The 21,060-nt window shown below is 30.2% G+C and overlaps 1 protein-coding gene across 5 annotated transcripts; it reads right to left on the bottom strand.

The window, feature by feature from the left end:
* Window positions 1–882: 882 nt before the first annotated feature.
* Window positions 883–16,060, bottom strand: LOC114168953 (histidine-containing phosphotransfer protein 2-like). Of its 5 annotated transcripts, none has more exons than XR_014986108.1 (9): window positions 15,738–16,060; window positions 15,516–15,649; window positions 15,315–15,383; window positions 14,154–14,225; window positions 13,265–13,337; window positions 11,441–11,548; window positions 7,817–7,884; window positions 3,373–6,820; window positions 883–1,205 (listed from the first exon to the last, which is right to left on the bottom strand). XR_014986108.1 is itself a non-coding variant. In XM_085668425.1 (6 exons), exons 1-6 carry the CDS (start codon window positions 15,795–15,797, stop codon window positions 11,510–11,512), a joined length of 447 nt encoding a protein of 148 aa, XP_085524551.1. In that variant the 5' UTR covers window positions 15,798–16,060; the 3' UTR covers window positions 11,233–11,509. The 5 variants fall into 5 exon arrangements, 1 of the variants encoding a protein (XP_085524551.1); XR_014986109.1 differs by having other exon boundaries at window positions 3,388–6,820; XR_014986110.1 differs by having other exon boundaries at window positions 6,707–6,820.
* Between the last annotated feature and the right edge of the window lie 5,000 nt (window positions 16,061–21,060).

The raw sequence follows: 21,060 nt of genomic DNA, 5'->3' as shown, positions 1-21,060 counted from the left end.
AGTAATATCAGAACCTTTATCTACAATAGGTTTCGTCAATACAAGTGTAGGATCAGTAAACCCCAACAGTTATCAGTTAGAACATGTTGGTACACAAAGCTATTCTACTGGATTCATACCCAGAGAATCCCCAACAAATGTTACTTTTACAGATAATCAATATACAACACAGGGGAAGAGGCTCCCAATAGAACCAAATTTCCCTTTGCCAAATCTTTTATTAAACATAGGAGGAATTGACCCTCAATTATTACCAACATACATTGAACAATGGACTGCTACTGTAATCCGTGATTATGGTATCCATTACGAAAAGGAAGTTCAGTCTTCACAGGACATGATTGCCAAAGGTGAAACCTACTTAGGTGATATAGCCAGAGCATGTTGGGAATCTTTTAAAAAAAATTACCCAACAGAATTAAATACATTAGTAATCGAACCAGGTCCTAACATTTATAATTTTTGCTCTCTAATACAAAGATTACTCACTTCTCAACCTGCAAATGATGGGAATACACTCAGACAACAAATTTATTTAGGACATCTAGAAAGGTTGTCTATAACATATTTTGGAAAAATCAAAGAATTTTTACAAGATTATCTCATGTATGCCTCTATAGCCGGATGTTTTCATGATATAAGTGTTGGAGAAAAGATGTTTCTCAAACTTCCAGGAAAATTAGGCCAGAAAATCAGAGAATCCTGGAAAAACGATGAGGTAACCCCCATGTTAAATAACCTCTCAATAAGAATACAACATATTATGAAAGTAATGGAAGACACTTGTACACATATTGCAATACAAAAACAATTAAAAAATTCTGATTCTGGAATTTGTAAACAAATATACACTCCACAACAATACAATCAAAATAAAAAATATATGCCCAGAAGAAAACCTAGATATAGCCAATCTTATAGTCATAAGTCTCAATCGACTGTACAAAGACCAACTAATTCTAGAAAAACTTATACTATAAGATCCTCAAATTCTAGGAAACCAACTCTAAATCCTAACAGACACGTTAGAAAATTTAGAGAAAATAAAAATTACAAACAAACATTAAAATGTTATGCTTGTAGCCAAACTGGACATTTCTCAAGAGATTGTCCAAACATAGCAAATCTTTATACAAAAGAAACAGAACTCATCAAATCTTGCCATATGAATCTTCTTCCGATCGATGAAGACGTATCTACTGATTCTGAAATATTATCAGTAGTTAGTATAACAGAATTCAATGATGAAATTAATTTAGAAAAACAACCCAAAAATTATGACTTAATAAATGATTTCACAAATAATGAATTTATCCAAATTTACCCTAAAGAATATGATTTCGAATTAAATGACAAATATAATGAATTAGGCGAAATATTAGATGATTCGGGATATTATCTAATGAATATAACTGAAACAAATATATGTCATCATACATTACAATACTTTTCAGGACCAACATCCATTCCCTGCCAGTATTGTGATAGGTATTTTCATAAATCACAAAGGGCTCATTGTCCTTTATGCTACAAAAATTTTTGTATAAAATGTATTACAACACATCTAAAAATACAAGAAATACCAATCTTTTTAGAACAAAAAGAAAACATAAAAGATAAAAACATAATTGATACTAGAACTTCAATTTTAGAAACCAAAGTAAATAACCTTGAAGAAAAAATCCTTCGTCTAGAACAAATAATCCAAGATTCTGAAACAAGCACCATCTCAAAAAACATACAAAATAACATGATTGGAACCACAGAATGTATCCCATTGGTTTGCAACGAAAAACAACTAATATCTGTTAAAGTATTAGTAAAATTAAATTTTCCAAAACAAAACAAAAACCCTGCTAAGGAAGAAATCATACAGACCCTCTTAGACACAGGATGTTCTGAGACAGTCGTTTGCAGAACAAAAGTACCTTCATATATGATTACTAAGAGTAAACATATACAAAAAACAAGAACTATGTCTGAAATAGTAATGATAAATGATGAAGAAATAAACAATATTTCTCTTCAATTCAGTACAAATTGTGACCTATTTGGCCAAAAAATACATCTTAAAACCATGCGTGTAGAAAATTTAGTTCCTTCAAAACAAAGCATGATTATTGGTTTAGATTTTATATTAGGCCATAATAGAACTATCACTATAAATAAGGATTATGTCATTATTAGTGATAAAACACAAATGTCACCCATAATTAGTGGAGACAGCTATACAAAACCATCCTCTGATGAATGTTCATGTACAAACACCAGATCCTCAGAAAAGTGTGATTGTATGAAAGAAGATTTAGAATCCATAGATTACTGTTCAGATGACACTATGGACTCTTTTTCATCCATAAAAATATCTAAAACAATCACTTTTAATAATATCCAACAGATTTTGGATAGGTTAAATAAAACCAGCATAATAGGAGAAGATCCCACCAAATTTTGGGATCGTGATGCTGTTACTTGTAAATTAAACATAATCAACCCCGATTTAATTATAAAGACTAAAGATATTCAGTTCAATAATTGGGAACAGGAAGAATGTCGAATGCATATTGACCATCTTCTGAAATTAAAAGTAATAGCTCCAAGTGAAAGTCCTCACAGGAGTCCTGCTTTCATAGTAAATAAATCTTCCGAACAAAAAAGAGGTAAATCTAGAATGGTTTATAATTATAAACGTTTAAACGATAATACAGTTGAAGATGGATATACAATTCCGTCTAAAGAAATTCTTATAAATCGTATTCAAAATGCAAAATGGTTTTCAAAATTTGATCTCAAAAGTGGATTCCATCAAGTAAAAATGGAACCAAAATCTATAAAATGGACAGCCTTTTCCTGTTCTGAAGGATTGTACGAATGGCATGTGATGCCTTTTGGTCTTAAAAATGCTCCTGCAATTTTTCAAAGAAAAATGGATAACATTTTCAATGATTTAAAAACCTTTACATGTGTCTATATAGATGATATACTAGTTTTTTCCAAAACAAAAAAAGATCATTATCTCCACCTAAAACAAGTATTATACAAACTTGAAAAATATGGCTTAATTATATCAAAAGGAAAAATGGAAATTTGTAAAAATTTCATAGAATTCCTTGGAACAGAAATAGGTAATGGAACCATAAAACTCCAACCTCACATTTCTAAGAAAATTCAAGACTTTCCTGATAAAATGGAAGACATAAAAACCCTAAGATCTTTTTTTAGGACTTTTAAATTATGCCAGGAGTTTTATTCCAGATTTGGGAAAATATACTGCTCCTTTGTACAATAAAACTTCTCTAAAAGGAGAAAGAAAGTTCAATTCTGAAGATATAAAATTGGTTCAAAACATAAAACAAAAGGTAAATAAATTACCTACTCTACAATTACCATTAGATTCAGATTATTTAGTACTTGAATGTGATGGATGCGAATCAGGATGGGGAGCCATCCTAAAAAGGAAGAAAAATAAATACTTGTCAAAAGATAATGAACAAATATGCCGATATGCTTCTGGAAAATATACTGTGAAGCCACAAGTTTATCAGACCAGCACTGATTATGAGGTCAATGCAATTATACACGCCTTAGAAGCATTTAAATTATTTTTGATAAATAAACCATAAATAACCATTAGAACTGATTGTGAAGCAATCGTTTCCTATGGGAAAAACCAAATAAATAATGACAAAAAACCTCACAGACGATGGTTACTTTTTAGAGACTACATAAATTCCGGAAAAATTATAAACTTTGAACATATTAAAGGATCTGACAATATGTTTGCTGATATCCTTTCCAAGTACATTATACAAAAGTAAGACTCAAAAGAGTTTTTTATACAGTCACATATATGAATATGTTACACATTGAAGATCCGGAAATCCCTCCTGGATTCCAGGTCAGGGTCAGAATATTACGGCCAAGAGGGATTAGTCTTGTCTTTAATGTTAATTCTGCCATCGAATTATCTAAACAAATAAAAAGGTTTAAAAGAAAGTTAGCCAAATTAAGGCGAAGAAGAAATGAACTATTCCCACACAATCCTTTCCAATATGCTTTTACACTTGCCTCTTACAAGGGCAACATCTTGGTTTTAGAACAACACTTACAAAGTCTTAAACATTTTATTGCTTAACCCATGTGCTTCTATATTGCAGGTACAAATATTTCAAAATATAATTTATACAAAACACAAAGAAAGGACCTTCTGGTCCTAAACCAGTAAAGTCTCCCTTTGTGGTGGAACAATACACAAAGTATGGCAAACAAGAATTGCCAATACTCACAAATACCTACCATTTTCCTGGTAGAGAAAATACAAATGTCAAATTAAATGTTTTAATTGACAACATATGGAATATTCCAAAATACACAGTTCAAAATGAACACCAAGTCACTAAGGTGAAACAAAGCATCATTAGTGCACTATACAATTTCTGCAATGCAGATAACAAAGGAGTTTTGTTAACTTCACCAGCCTCTCCCTCTGGGAAAGGATTTACACATTATGCCCTAATTACAGGGCCAAATAAAGGAGTTTATACTTCCTTTAAAGACCTCTCTGAGGCAAAACAAGACCAATTTTGGTCTACTTACAAAGGCTTTAATTCTTTAGAAGAAGCCCAAATGGCTTTAAAGCTAGAAACTATAGATGAAGAGAAAATAAAAACAGGGTTAACATTCGAACCAAGAACCCAAACACATACGTATGCCGCCTCTTGTAGCTTCTCACCACAAATAAACCCAAATATTTTCCTTGCAAAATTTGAAGTCATACAAGAATTCTTGTTTGAAGTTCATTCAGAAACACAAAATTACAATGGATTATTTGTAAAACCTCAGACTTATTTCGACACAAAAACACCATGCCAAGAGTCTTCTGACTATTGCAAAACAGTTACCACAAAATGTACATGCCAAATAAAATTCATTTTTAGAAAGGCTCTAATTGATTTAAAAACCTTCAAAAATCAATTATATAGAGACATAGTCATATGTCCATCACTATTATTAGAAGCAGGATGCCTCCAAACGCTTCTAATCCCACCAACTGAAAAATTCAACTCTCTAACCCAGGAAATAAACTCAATAGTAAATGAAATACAAGCAGAATATATGACCAATATCTGCCTACAAATCACTTGTTCTCCAAAAAGCGCCTCTACTCCTGATAGCGTGGCAACACATGTCATTAAACTATTCACAGAGTCAAATCCGGAGGCCCATATCAAATTAGAACACGGCTCCTTGAAAGGGTTGTCACTCAACAAAGAAAAGCTATACCAGTACCAACTCTGGAAAGCTTATGTTGAAAGATCAAATTGGAATTTCTCTAGAAAGGATAATACAGAATATATCCTTTTAAAAGAAACTACAAACACCAAAATATATTGGAAGAAGTTTATGGGAAACAAATTTCATCCTTTCCCTATAGAAGCCAGTCCCATACTGGTTAAAAAATTTGAAAAAGAAAGAATATACAGAGAAATTTATGAAGAAACAGGAAGCCACGGACAAGGAACTCCTGGATCTTCTTTCCCTTCTGATAATGAAGACTCAGACCAAATACTTGAGGAAGATCCCGAAGACATGATCTCTACGGTAGTCTCCAAAAGAGGACAGTAAAGTGTTCCTACCTGTGACACAGTAATTTTACTCATAATTGGGTAATAGACTGAAGGGTAAAGACACACAACGTTCAAATACAGACACGTCACCAGGTGACCCAGACACTAGGTAACCGGTCATTTGAAAACCGGTTCAACAAGTTACAGGTTTCAAACTTTTTCTATAAAAGAGTTTTTAAGTCCCTTATGCTGGGCAAGAACTCGGAACCACTCTCTCTCTCAAAATCCTTCCCTCTCTCTACCTCTGCCTTCTCTCCACTTGCGTCCCTCTTGTATCTCCTCATCTTTCCTCTCTTGTATACTTCCAATCATAAATAAACGAGGAATTTCAGAACTCTCTCCCCTTCCCCTAGAATCTAAGTAAGTTTATTTTTTTTTATGGAGTAGTTTCTTTCTGGGCATCTACGGATGCCTTGAGTAATATTTATTAAAAGATGCGGTAATCATTTAAAGGCTTAAAAACATTTTATGTACAGAATTTTATCTTTCTGTCTTTATTTTTCCCCATGCTTGTAAACTTATGAGAGAATATCTAACCGGCTCTGCCAGATTTATATTCTCATAAGTTTCCGAACCCCCTTTTTCTATCCTGACCGAGGGATTAAGTATCAAAGTGTGAACCCTTACTAATAGCTATAGCTTTTGGTCAAGTGGCTAGCGCTGCGTGCTCATCCTCTAAAAACAAACCCCTCCTTCCAGACATATTCAAAGGTTCAGAAAATGTGTCCCTCCAATAAGAATACGAACGAACAAGGAGCTTCAGTGCGTACATGTTTTATTATTAGAATTTAGAATTGGTTTTTCTAGAGTATAAACACCCTTAATTAAATAGTGATAAAAACGGCAGGCCTGCATTGGTGTCCAACCGTATCATGTTAAACAGTTGAAAATATGTCTATAAGGATAATCTCAGAAAGGTAACAACTATCGTCATTTTTCACAATATCAGCATTCTCATATACGCTAAAACAACAATAAAAACAATAATACATTTACCATGTCCTGTGCTTTCCTCTTGCTTTTCTTTTGTGTGAAGAAGCACTTTGTTCTTCTAATGAAAGGTGGTTTGTAATACATACCTGAAAATCTCCAAGCAAGGGTGTTTGGGTGTGCACGCAGATGCATGTGTACTTCTGTGCAGGAGAGAAATTTTGACACATGGATGGATACGAGTGATTCTTAGGTTAAGCTACCTAAAAAAAAAACACTTTTAATGATACTCACCAAAAAAATGGAACATGGATATTAAATATAATAATTCCATAGAATTAGAAAACTAAAGACAGTAATTAATGCAAATAAATTCTGACGCATGCAATGCAATAAATGGACTTCGTTTATGCAAATAAGCCTGTAAAAATGTACTTGCACACCGATTAAACTGAAATATATATGTATTTAATTAAATTCCAAACAAACGTATTTCTTTTGGGTTTCATAATTCCATGCTAGATGTCATCTCTGGAACAGAACATTAACTAATTATATATACTCAGTCACCAATATAAACAAGTCAATGGAAGATTCAAATGTCGATCACTCATCTGATACAAAAAGGTGCCTCCTAGGATTTTAACATCAATTACTGAGAAGAATTGCCATAAAAATGGTATAAAATATTTTTAATTGTTTTTTCGTTTTTTGTAAAATATTATCATGTTTGTATTACGTTCATGCTTATGAGAGAATGCAATGGTTCATCACATACTTGAAATGGTACAGCATACAAAAAATCTAGTTGGTCAGATAGTCCAAAGCCTGAATAACAGAACTATAACTCAGCCTGTGCTGCAATCGGTAGATCTTTTAAGTTTTTAACATATTACACTAAATAGCTATGCTTAAAAGAGATGCAATAAATATGTAAATAGAGAGAAAAGAAGCTAGAGGTGCGAGTGTTCAACGTTTCAAACTTAATCTTCTTACTTTTTAAAGGATATTTATGAAAACTGTTCGAAATCATATTTCAGAAAGGATAAACAGATGCACAGTGAATGAAGTAAAAAATAATTATAGGCGTTATGTTTTGTTGTTGTATACCCGGCCAGTTTCACTTATTTCTGTCTTTTAAAAGGTACCAGCTTTCGTTGTAGACTAAATGTCTATGTCCAATTAAAGAAAGTGATAACAAAGAATATAGATATGACAGGTTTACCAGTTGGCATAAACCAATAGGTGGAAAATTATACCTTGCACTCTCTTCCTCCATTTCACGACTTAGGGAAACCAGCTTAAAGAATCAACTTTCAGAATATCACTGTAGATATAGAAATTGAAGACAGGTGAGAAAAAACACAAATGATTATCAGCTCTTTTTTTTGAATCAAAAGCCAAATGTTATTGCATCACAATATAGGTTGCAATCCTAACCAGATGAGCACTACAACCTGTATTATATGCAACATTATAAATACAATTAACAGAAAAAAGAAATACAAAAGTGGGAGGACCAAAGCAAAATCCACAAAATCCACATATCTATCTCTACAAGATTCAAATACAATACAAGGAGAAAATCATGAAAAGCAAGAAAAGTAACCATGTGAACAGTTATTTGTAACATTGACACAGAAGTTCACGGGAAGTGAATTTCGGTATTCGATGTTCAAGCAAGTTCTCCAAATAAGAATGTATAATGAAAATTTACATATGAACGGACATAATTTGAATTTCAAGATATTGAGGACAGGTTTGAGTCACTCCATACAGAAAAAACTGGTAATGCCACACCACAAAAAGCAAGTTAAAAAAGAAACAGAATTTTAAAGATGAAACCGCCAAGAGATCCTTTCTCCAATAAATTTCTTATCAGAATTAAATAATTTACAAGGATTTATTTAACTAGTCAAACAATGAAGACATTTATCCTAGCAGAAGTCCCTAGAGAATTGTCATACTCGTTTTTTATTAAAAAAAAAAAGATAAAATAAAGAAAAGCAACCACCATAGATAATCAAAAGTAGAAAGGCTTTGATTGGAAGAGATTGTTTTGCAATAGAGGTGCCAACTTTTCCCTTGCAGATTTAAATAGCCCAAAACAGTAGAGACAAACATATGTTTTTCCTGTTGCAGAGCTTAATTAATACCACATGTGGAAACTGTCAGATAATCAATGTCTTTTAGCATTAATTCCTAAGAAATAATGATGTACTAATTAATAATTAGAATACCTATCCTATCTCAGTACAGCTGTACTTTCAGGGAATTACTGAGACCATTTTAATGCCATTAAGTTGGAGACTTTGTGTCATTTACTTTAGACCCTAAATTGTAACAATGATTCTAAACAATGATAAATTCTAACAATCAATAATTGGAAGGCGGTATGTATATATATATATGCGTGTGAGCGTGTATGTACATGTATGTATAGGTGTGTGTATATATATGTGTGCGTGTATATTTATGTATTTGTAAGCTAAAAAATGGGTATGGTCCACAAATAAAGAAGAGAAAGAAAACTACCATTAAAACTAACAATAGCAAGTAGATTTTAAAAACTCATTTTCACTTTATGATATTACATTAAAATTAAGAAAAAAAAAATCCGATTGACTTCCATTATTGTAGGTCACAATAATACCATAAAAGTATACTTTTGAGCTTTCGGTTGGATTATTCACCATTCTGCGTGTACTGGAGAAAATAGATCAGTATTTAAAATCATTTTCTTTAATAGCTTATATTAAATTTGATATGATATTTTTTTGTCATAATCGTTTTCCACATTAGTTTATATTTGAGACTTTGCTTTTCAAAACCATCTTCCTTCTTATCTTATGTTAAATTTCGATTCTCTCCTTTACTAAGAATATTTCATTTTTGAAAACAATTGAGAATATGTATTTGCTTCTCATTCTCTTTTGGATGAGTCATTTCGTCTTTCTTATCTTTTAAAAAAATGTCACTCAAGAAGGTTAAGCATAAATACTTGTCGCCCATCCCCTAGACATACAAAGTTAATGAAATAAAATCACTTAGATGTGTAAGGTCAGCTAAATATCAGATAAACAAAATCATAAAAGTTGTCTGTGACAACTTGGCTAATAAACTGCTCTTATGTCAAGGAGCAGCCTCCTGAAAACTTAAAGTATTAAGTAGAATCATGTAAATGATTCTAAATCTCTGGCAAACTTCATAATTTCAAAATAATTAAAGAATAACTTCATTAAAAATTATTGACGAAAACTCAGCTTTTAGGTTTTGATGTAACTTGATTATTAGGTGATCTATAAGGAAAAAGTTTCCTACCCTAGAGAAGATCTATCCATGCTTTAGGAATTCCAAAATAAAATCATTTAGTGTGCAAGTGTACATGCATTTCTCTCACCTCCTGTCCCTATAGTTTATCAAACAAGAATTTCAATATGATCTAACTTAAAGCCTGCATCTTATAGGGCTTGTTGGTATGTGTTATAGAGATCGGCTACTACTACTATAGTTTTGTCTCACCCTAACCCCCTCCCAACACACACACACACTATAAATAAGAACACAAGATTATGGTTCAGGTAAGCCTTCTGTACCTACAATTACTTTGCTACAGTACCACCCTAAGTTTAAGTATTGAAATATCCATGGAAGTACCACCTCCATTTCTCCTACTCGCTCCGGTCAGGGAGCAGGAGAGATAAATCCTACAAAACACACACTAGGCACAATACAAACACTAACATAATTAATGTCTAAAATGTAAAAACCGGGGACTTTTTGCGCAAATATGTACATAGACAAATTATTGAAATAAAGTAAGATAAATACAACAAAAGATCTAAATTGATGATCAAAATTTGCATATTCAATTTTTTCTTATGAAGTCGAGTCATAAAAGTATTAAGAAATATTGTTCTACAACAAATGAACTTGGTCACTTCACCAAAAATCTTAAAATTAGAAATTGGAATATCTTATGACAAAGATATATTCACCCTCTATAAGTCAGGTTTCTATTTCTTTTATATTATATTTTAAGTTGGTTTTCTAAAAGCTAAATTTAATATTTTTTTAATGATATTGGCTTGTACCATTGACATGAAGGTATAAGCACCATTATCTGAGCTGTGTAAACGTGATGCCTAAAGTGTTTGGGCCAATATGTTACCTTTAACTAGATACTAAATGAGAAATGTCGGACAAGTGTTGTTGGAAATTTATTCAACAACATTGCAACACTTCAAGTAGGATCCAAATCCATGCTTCATAAGTCAACTCAACAGCTGGAGTGGAGTACCATTACTATCTTGGATATAGGAAAATTTAGCCATTATAGAGAAACAATACCAGGTTATTACTTCCAGCACCAAAAATATCAAATATTATAAGGGAAATTCACATAGTACTCGGTGAATTCACACTATTAGAACTAGTTTATACAGCAGAATCTTTCTGCCTAACATTAACAAAAAGGAATAAAGAATATGAAACAAACAAAAAAACAAAAAACTACTGAGGACTTCCAATTGCCCACATCAATTGCCAACCTTTGAATCAGGACATTTTCAACTAAAAGTAGTTTCAGATAGCAACCAAGGAATTATTATGCAATGCCAATAGTAAACTGTAATTAACAAAACTTTAGAATAGAATAACTCTCAAAGGCCAAATATAACCTTCAAAAGAAATTTTGAAATTTTCCATAAATTGTATAACATATGTAGGTCACTCTGATTTAACCCATAAATAATAAAACCACATAATATGAAACTGAATCGGATGTACATAAACAAGTTCATAGGTACACTGAAAACTGACTACTGCATTACCCTGAACCTAAATCTGTGTCCAAAGGCATATAAAATAGCAACTGAAATTACCAAGGCATGTCATCAGAAATTTCAACCAGATATGCTTCAGCTGTAGATATCAAAATTGATCCATTCTTCTCACTGACCATTCTCAAGATTGAGAATAGACCTCTCCATCTGTAGCATTTAAGAGTTGCAGATAAAAAATAATAAGAACATAAGATTTCAATTTCCTACTAGCATCCTGATACACATTGACATGAAGGAACAAAATCAGAGAAAATAGCATAGACAAATATTAATGAAAAAAGATGACTCTCCTATTAAAATTTGCACATATATTGCAACCAACCTTAAAAAAATAACATTAAATCATTAGAGCATGTTTTTTGATAAATCTGCATTCTCTACTTCACATGAAAAAATGCAAGCTCAAGCGATGAATTCATTGTAAGCAAAAAAATCATAATATACCTGAATATTGAGCATTACCACCTAGGAAGTTTATGATCTCACAAACTATAAGATTTGAATAGAATCACACAGAGATATATTTTTCCCTTTTGTCTTTTTATCCATTTCCTTTCTTGATTGAAGATAAGTTACTAGCACAAAAAGGTAATGAATAAGGAGAATGGGGTAGCCTCCTTACATAAAGCTATGAAAAAATCACAACAATGAACATTGTAAAAGTATAGAAAAACAAAAGAGGTCTCAGTCCCACCATATGCACCAAAGAAAGGCATTGGAATTATGTCCCAAAGCTTCCTTACCCAGTAATTTCATTCCAAACAAGAGAAGGAAAGAAAAACACACATTCCCTCCCCGACTAAAAAGCAAAAACCTCTAAATTTAAGGAAAGGGAAAAGCTCTAATGTACCAAGATGTGATCAATATAATAACTATTTCAAGTGACTCCCAATTTGGTTCTATTTTTAATCTTCTCAATTGAATCCTTGTATGTTTAATATTATTTTATTTTAACATAAATGCTTTAAATTTGGTGTTTTATAAATTTGAGCAAATAAAAATATGAAGTATTAATTCAGAAAGTTAATTAAAGGCAGAAAATTGAAAAATATCATGTCTTTCCAAGTCAAGAACACTTCTTTTTCAACAATTTTTATGTATAACCTTCCATTTTTTTCATGTAAAAACATACTCTAATTCACACAGACAGCACATACAAAACATTGCACCAACTCCAACTTACAAAACCCACCAGAAATTGGAAGTGTATCACTGATTGTTAACCAAAATATGTAATCACTAACAATAGAGGAAGATAACTAAAAAACTGAAAACAGAAAATTCGTTTTCAGCCCACTTTTCTGTAAATTTATTATATAGAATTAACCAAAACATAACTGAAGTCCCACAAACTTGGTTATAAAGCTGGTTTGCTAAAGCTTCACTGAAAATACAAATTAAGATTATTAACCAAAAAAATAAAAACATCTCATTGATGACAAGACAAAGAACCAAATGCAATCTTAAGAGCTGTAGCTGACATTTACCAACACTCTTTTCCCACCTTCCTCTCCATGTGTCTAAATCAAGGTAGGTTGTTAAGTACATAAGTCTCCAGATACATTCATGTTGTATTTAACCAATAAAAAAAGGGAGACAAAGGAGACTGTATGATAACTATCTGTATGACGCACATAAAATAATAGCAAAAAGGTGTTTCACATTTTTATTTGATAAATACAAAAGAAAATAATAATCATCAACACCAAACTCGGAATGTCAAAAGGGTTTAGTTCATTAATTGCCACTCATTATTCAACTACACAGACAAAAGCCAGGTACAAAACAACAGTTGCTGACAGAGAAAAAAGAAACTGCATTCAATCCATCTCTAAAGCCAAAGCTAAAGTGATATTGATGTACCTTCACAAGGGTTTCAAATTTGTCCCTCAAACAAGAAAATCTGTTCTTGGTCCAATATAAAGCCAGGGAGCAACTGAAAAATCACAAGAAAAGGACAAATCTTTAGAACAAAATCTAGGATGTTGAACAATAAGAGAAAGAACAAAATAATTGATTGCTATAAATCTATGATATAGTAGTTCTATATACATTAAAAATTGTTCAATGATGCAATCTCGCATTCTCTAAGTGTCTGCCCGAAATAATTTGATATTCTACTAACATAATTTTAATTGTGTTGTATCATGGTTTCGTAAGATTATTAAGACTATATTTTCAAAAAATATAATAGAAAAATTTAGCAGACTAAAACCCTTTACTGCATACTAAAAATAGAATTTGCAGCTAATCAATGAACTGATGACCTCTCAACAACATATGCATTCAATTAACCTAAGACACCCAGATCTATACAGAGTAAGCTTGATAAGATATTAGGGAAATAATTCACACGGTACACTTTCTTTAACAAAGCAAGATCCTGATACTTCCATTTACATAAATCAGATGACTTATTCCATCACAGGACTTTTTTCAAGATGTCTAACCAATATCTCACAAAAAAATCCTTGCTCATCTAATCAAGCTAAGATAATAAGTAACCATACAAAATGGAATGATATTGTGTAGGTACTGAAGCATCCAAGTAAAAATGATAATGAATAAGAGCATATTGAAAATAGATGCTACACAAATGCAAATAACCCATTGTTTGGAACATAGTTTGGTGGAAGTATAACATGCATCCAACAAAGCCAGACTGATCATCATTCATCTACTAGAACCTACAAGTTTGTCTAATGCCGATGTAAATATAAGCTACACATTCACAAGGGAGGAGTTTCCTTACTAGTCCTTGTCTTTCCTCTCAGATGCTTGAATAAGTTCAGCACATGCACATTTTACACTCTCTGCACCAATACTGCAATGACCAAGGGAAAACTGAAATTTATTACTGAAGAAAACATCTAAAGTCTAAACAACAACAACAAGGCTTGTCCCTCTAGGCGAAATGAATTACAAGAATCAACATAGCCATTAGACTACATCCAAAATTAAAACTAAAAATAACTAAATAAGGTTCAGGCTGATATACTAGGCTAATTACCAATGATGTAACATAAAAAGCACGTGAAAAATTAAATTTGGTAATTTGTTTTAAAATACAGCAATCTCCAAAGATAATCAATAACAGTTATGAAATATACCAAAGAGATCTGATACCATACATTTAATTGGCACTTAAGAAACACCTTAACAAAAAAGAGAGAACAGAAGGGACCCTGCACTGGTACAAAAAATGACACACTTTTGAACAGTGAATGTCTAGCAGAGACAAGTAAGTTGAGCTCTGAAGATGTTAAGCATCAAACATAAATCAAACAACTAATCGGATGCACTTTATATTTGAATAAAAAGTTATACATGAATACAATGAAATTTCAATTTCCACTTTGTACAGTAAATGACCAAAACAAAACCCAAACAGCAGCAACTAATTCTCTGCAAAACATTTGATAAGGATATCCAGTAAAAGAGAGATGCTAACAAGACACTCATTATTATTGGTTGAAATTTATTGGAGTGTACAAAATTGGTAAGTCCCATTTGTTAAACCAATAATAAAGAAACAAACCATCAATTTCATTATTAAAGTATTATTATCTAAAAAATAGTTTTCAAAGTAAGAAAATTATATGAGCAACCCCTTAATCCTCAAATAAAATCCTTCAAAATAGTCCTGAATGTATGTTAGTAAAACATATCGATTTAAGGACTAAAGCAATGGAAATCCATACTTTAAGGAACAACTAGTATAATTTCTTTCTTTTGAAGACAATTCAAGAAAGTAACACTCAATACTCAAGGAACCAAACTGATAGTTTATTTATCATTAATAAAGGATGTATTCAAAAAGAAAAGAGTCCGTTAGCACTCTACTTCAGAGTGAAATTATCAAAACCACAATCCAATCCCAAAGTCAGTAAATTCACTTATTCACCATCATTACCCGCTCGATCTGGCATATAAATCCCGGGCAAGATCACTAACTCTTTCAAAATCAACCTGCTGCTGTTCACTGCGCAAGAGGATAAAAAGAGTCACAGTTACACCGATAAACAACGGAGGCAAGGAATCATTAGAAACTAAATTTGCGTAAAATGAGAAAAGAAACAAAAAAGTAAACAGAGAATCAGGTGGTTATAGTCACAGCTGGCTAGTGATAGCAGAAAATAAGCCTTTGGAGGAGAGAGAGTAGGCCGTGACGGTTCGCAGGAGAGCGTCGCGGCGAAGAGGATGTAGCCTCGCAGTTTCAAGGTAAAGGAATTGCTCGTTGACGAGTCCCTGTGAAAATCGGAACAACAACACAACACAGCGATTAGTAACCGAATCGGTGAGAGAGTGGTGTGTGTGAGAGAGAGGTAGTGCTTACATCGTCGCACATGGAGCGGATGAAGTTGTGAATTTGGAATGTGAGAGCGGGAACGGACATGATTGAGAGCGGATAGAGGAGTGAATGAAGAAATGAATGAGAGAGGGGTTTTGAGGAGTTGCATGGTGTTTTGGTTTGTCGGGATATGGGGATTCTGCGCTCTTGATTGGCTTCCCCAATACTTCACATTTGTCCATTCAACATTACATGCAAAGGTGTTGGGGTCATCATGCATCACTTCACTCTTTAACTCCCTGAGTTTGTTTGTTTAACGCCATCTCCTTACAGGAGAAATAGGTGGGAGATGAAGGAAGAGAGCGGGAGTTACTGATTTGGGAGAATGAAACGGTAGAAGATCATAAATATTTTGTAAGTAGTGGGTCCACACTACAATAACTATTTTTTTCATGGAAACTTGTGCTAATGGTTTATCCTAAGTTCGTTCTGATATTTACTTTTAATTTAAAATATATTTAAAATTTAAAATTAGTCTCTTTTTAAAAATTTAAATTAATTTAATTTTTTATTTTAATAAATGTGTAAATTTAGTTTTTTTAATTATATTTAGTGAAATTTATGTGACATTTTAAGTATATCTCATGATAGTATATAAATTGTTTACATTCTCTGATACATCTTTGTTGTTAACTGACATATTATCATAAAATGTGTTTAAAATTTTAACAAAATTTAAAAAAAATAACTAAATTTACACATTTCTAATAAATAAAAGACTAAATTAGTATAAAATTTCGAATAAAGACTAATGCCGAAATTCCCTTTAACACTTAAATTTATATAAAAAATTGGAATTTAATTTTTTCAAATTTTCAATAAAATTCTGTCTCAAATTTAAAAAATAATAAATATACTCCTTTTAAATTAAATGAGTTAATTACCTTTTCAAATTTTAAATAATGATAAATTCTAATTTTGTATGATCTAAAACATATTTAATATTTTTTTTATCATAGTAATTAATATCTTAAATAATTATCTTAATTTAAAATAATAATTAAATTTAAATAATAGTAATTTAAAATAATAAAATAATTATTTTAAATATAAATAATTAAATTTAAATTAATTATAATTTAAAGAATAAAAGGAAAATTGTTATATTTTAGTTCAAAATAACGGTTACTTGAAAAAGAATTAGAAAATAAAATATATAAAAAAAAAGTTGAATATACTTTATATTTTATAAATATAGTTTGTTTTGACTTTTATTTATGAGACATGAATTTTTATATTGTACGCATATGTAAATATAATATTAATATTTTAAATTATAGTATGTACGGTTGGTCTTGTTTCATGTGTCTTCATTTTAAATTATTAAAATATTTTTATTTATTATATAATTTAAAAAAACACTACATTTTGATAATTTATTTTATTTTATTTTAATAATTCTTTTGTTACAGAATGTGTTATTACTTTTAGAATTTTTAATCTTTTCAATATTTATCAAGTGTATTCTGACATTCAAAATATTTCTCCTATAATTATACGTTTTTCTAATTATTTGTTCATACAATATATTTCAAATATGTTGAATTATATATAAAAATGATTTCAACAATACTCTAAGGATAAGTAGTATTAGTGACATTGATGTGAAAAATGGTTGTCTACCTGGCATTTGTCATGTGAATTTAATTGAGATGTAATTTTTTGAAAGTTTATTAAAACCTTAAATGTATATTCAGTCTTTCAAAATGGGGGCACAATTAGTTTTTGTCCTCCAAATATTTTTTTTTTACCTTCCCTTTTACAAAATGATACTTTTTGTCCTTATGGCATTGTTGATGTTATTTCTTTATGTCATCTTTATTGGAATTGAAAAAAAATGTCACAACACCATTTTTTCTTACATCACTCCTAAACTCCAAAATCTGACTGACTTTGTGTCGTCGGGTGTCACTTTTGGATCGTCGGGTGCTAGAAGTTAGTGGATTCCTATGGCTGAGCGTCGGGCACCACTTTTCTAGCGTCGAACACCACTTTGTTTTTTAATATGCATACCCTTGGTAAAATGAAGATTCCTGCTTCATTACCCGTAAAATCGAGCTGAAATTTTGACAGTTGATCCTAGACACATGAATCTTAACTTATATCGGTAGGATCTTTGTTTTGAAGTATGTGGTCAGAGAAATAATTTTCACTATTTTGATGTACTTTATGTATGTATATGTTTGAGATTGTAATTGATTAAAATGGAATTATTGCTATATAAATATGAAAATGTGATTAAGGATGTACATGATTGGTTTATATTATGAAACAAAGGTATATGATAAATTGTTGTAAGGTATTTCTCGGAGGTGGAAATCCCATTGGTGATGTTTTTTATTAGGGTGTGCCTTGACAGTCATTATTGTTCAATCTTTTGTGACGTTATCCTTAACTCTACTAATTATTCATATTCACGTGTGTCATTTTGTGTGTTTTTTTTTTTTAAAAAACAAATTGAATTTTTTTTTTAAAAAAATTTTAAAATTTAAAAAAATATGTCCACGTGTCAAGCTAATATAATGTCACGTGTCAGAGTCAGTTTTCTATATTCAATTTGATATTCATTATTTTTGTTCAATTTGGTCTATTTTTAAAAAAAAATTAGCAATTTTGTTCCTCTCCAAATAGAGACCAAATTTAATTTTTATATAAATTTTATATTGATATTCTTATTAAAATTTACATTTTTATTAAATATTTTTAATTTAGAGTTAGAGTTGATTTAAAATGAAAATAAAATTTTTAAAATAAGGAATAAGACCAGTAATTTAAAATTTTAAGCGGTTAAAAATAATATAAAGTAATATAACTTATTAGTATAATGTTTATGTGATTTTCAATTCTTTATGTGATTTTTAACCTCTTAACTTGTTAAATTAATGTTGTTATTCTCCACTTTTAAAATTTTGGTTCTAATTTTGAATCAACTCTAATCCTAAACAAAAAATATTTAATAAAAATGTAATTTTTAAAAAATATCAGTATAACATTTATTTTAAAAAATAAATTTGGTCTCAAATGAGAGAAAGACAAAATTTCTCAATTTACACAAAAGTTTGGACTAAATTAAACAAAAATAACAAATATCATGACCAAATTGAACAAAAATAACAAATAACAGAACCAAATCGAATATAGATAATTGACCATGACAAGTGACATAATATGGACTTGACACGTGAATTTTTTAAAAGAAATTAAAATTAAAAAATATTTTATAATTGAAAAAAAAAACATACAAAATAACACGCAACAGTCACAATTCACAGTTTCTTAATTATTTTAAAGATATTATAAAAAGGAACTAAATAAACAAAATAGACAAATATTATAACTAAACTAAATAAAATTGCAAATATTAGAACCAAATTAAAAAAATAAATAGATTAAATTAAGAAGACTTAACAAATATCATGATAAAATCAGTATTTAAACCTATAATTACATAAGCTTTTTCACGTAAGACATATCACTAATATTAATAGTTAAAAAATAGTATATAATACTAGTGAAAATTAAATATTTCATGTTTTATATATTTTAAGGAAAAAAAAAGTAATACTAATAATAATTGTTACCGAAGAAATTATAGATAATTATTTGAAAATTACTTTTAGTATTTAAATAAATTTTTTTATTTTAAAATATATTTACGCGTAAAATACGAATATTAAATGTGTAGTTCTTTTATATATTATTATAATTTTTTAATTTGAAAAAAAAATTAAGAATAAAATAGAAATATAAAATGTTTATCAAAGATTTTTTTTTTTCTTTATATATTACTATATATTTGAAATACGTGAACATGTGTGTCTGTTGTCTGTTTTTTTTTTTTTTACGGTAATAGTAAAAGAATGTATATTAAATGAAATTAAAACTCACATATGAACATACTTAAGTCCTATGATGCACCGTTACTTTAACTTGAGTCACGTATCTATATTCGACACATAGGGATGTCAACGAGGCGGGTAGGATACGGGTAGTAGTACCCATATTCGTCGGGTATCTGTTATACGAGCACCCACCTATTTTTTTCATATCCGCAAGTATCCACAGGTACTCGCGTGTATTTACAAAATTATTTTAAAACCAAATATTTAATCATAAATTCAAATAAAATAAAATACATCATTGTCATAAATTTTAAATAAAATTCAAATAAACTCAAGTTCATGTACAAATAATTATAAAAGTAAATATAAAATGACGTTCAATACAATGAAAATTCTTTAATTAGTGTTTTGATCAACAAGTCCACTTTCTTCGATTGATTCCTGAAAAATAAACAAAACAAACAAATAATAAACCTCAAATGCCACGTGTCAAGTATTCTTATCTTGATTTCATCATTTAACAACAAGCATACCATAAATGTGTCACTATCTATATAGAGTTTAATGTATATGCCCAATTTCAAAAGAAAGGAGAGAGAACAGAAGACAATACAAGATGTGCAACTTAGAAAAAATTAGGTCATAATGTTTTTTACTAATATATATATATATATATATATATATATATATATATATATGTGTGTGTGTGTGTGTGTGTGTGTGTGTGCGTGAGGGTATTTTTGTGAATCAAAGTTTAACGGGTACGGGTATCAACTTATGATACTCGTCGTACTCGCCCCGTTAACATGCGTGTATCTAAAATATTCGTACCTGCAGGTAGCGGGTATCCATTTGTAATATATGTTTCCTACCCGTTGCGGGTTTTATCCGCATATATCCGCGGGTACGAATTTGTTTGACATCCCTACCGACACGTATATGTGTTCGATACTTTAGGACACTTATCAATGAAGTATCTAATTTATAAAGTCGCAGTACACTACAATAAAATATTTGAATAATGACTAATTTTAATGACAAAAAATAATTAGTCACTATATAGTGTCCCATTTAGGTACCAATTTAAAAAAAAAAATATTGACAACTAAAATAATTCCAAAAAATTATAATTGGTCTCTAAATTGATAATTAAAATAGTTTCTATTATGAATTGATTTCTAAATTGGTCAGTAACATTAGCTACCAAGATTTTGACTACCAAAATAATTTGTTTCTAAATTGGTCATTAACATTAGCTACCAAGATTTTTACTACCAAAATAAGTGGTATTTAAATAGGAAATCGTAATTTATATTTTTTTTACTTTAGTATTATATTTGTGCATCATAGATTGTATATTGAATAATTATAAAAGAAAAAAAATGAAAACAAAAAAGACAATGGTAGCATGACGCTCTAACCATAAACGTTTTTATTGGAAAAATAATTGGATACAAAAGTACAAA

The sequence above is a fragment of the Vigna unguiculata genome, chromosome 11 (genome assembly GCF_037176805.1).
Source record: "Vigna unguiculata cultivar grain cowpea cultivar isolate G323 ecotype 2 chromosome 11, ASM3717680v1, whole genome shotgun sequence".
Classification (NCBI taxonomy): Eukaryota; Viridiplantae; Streptophyta; class Magnoliopsida; order Fabales; family Fabaceae; genus Vigna; species Vigna unguiculata.
This window is presented reverse-complemented; position numbering and strand designations above follow the sequence as displayed.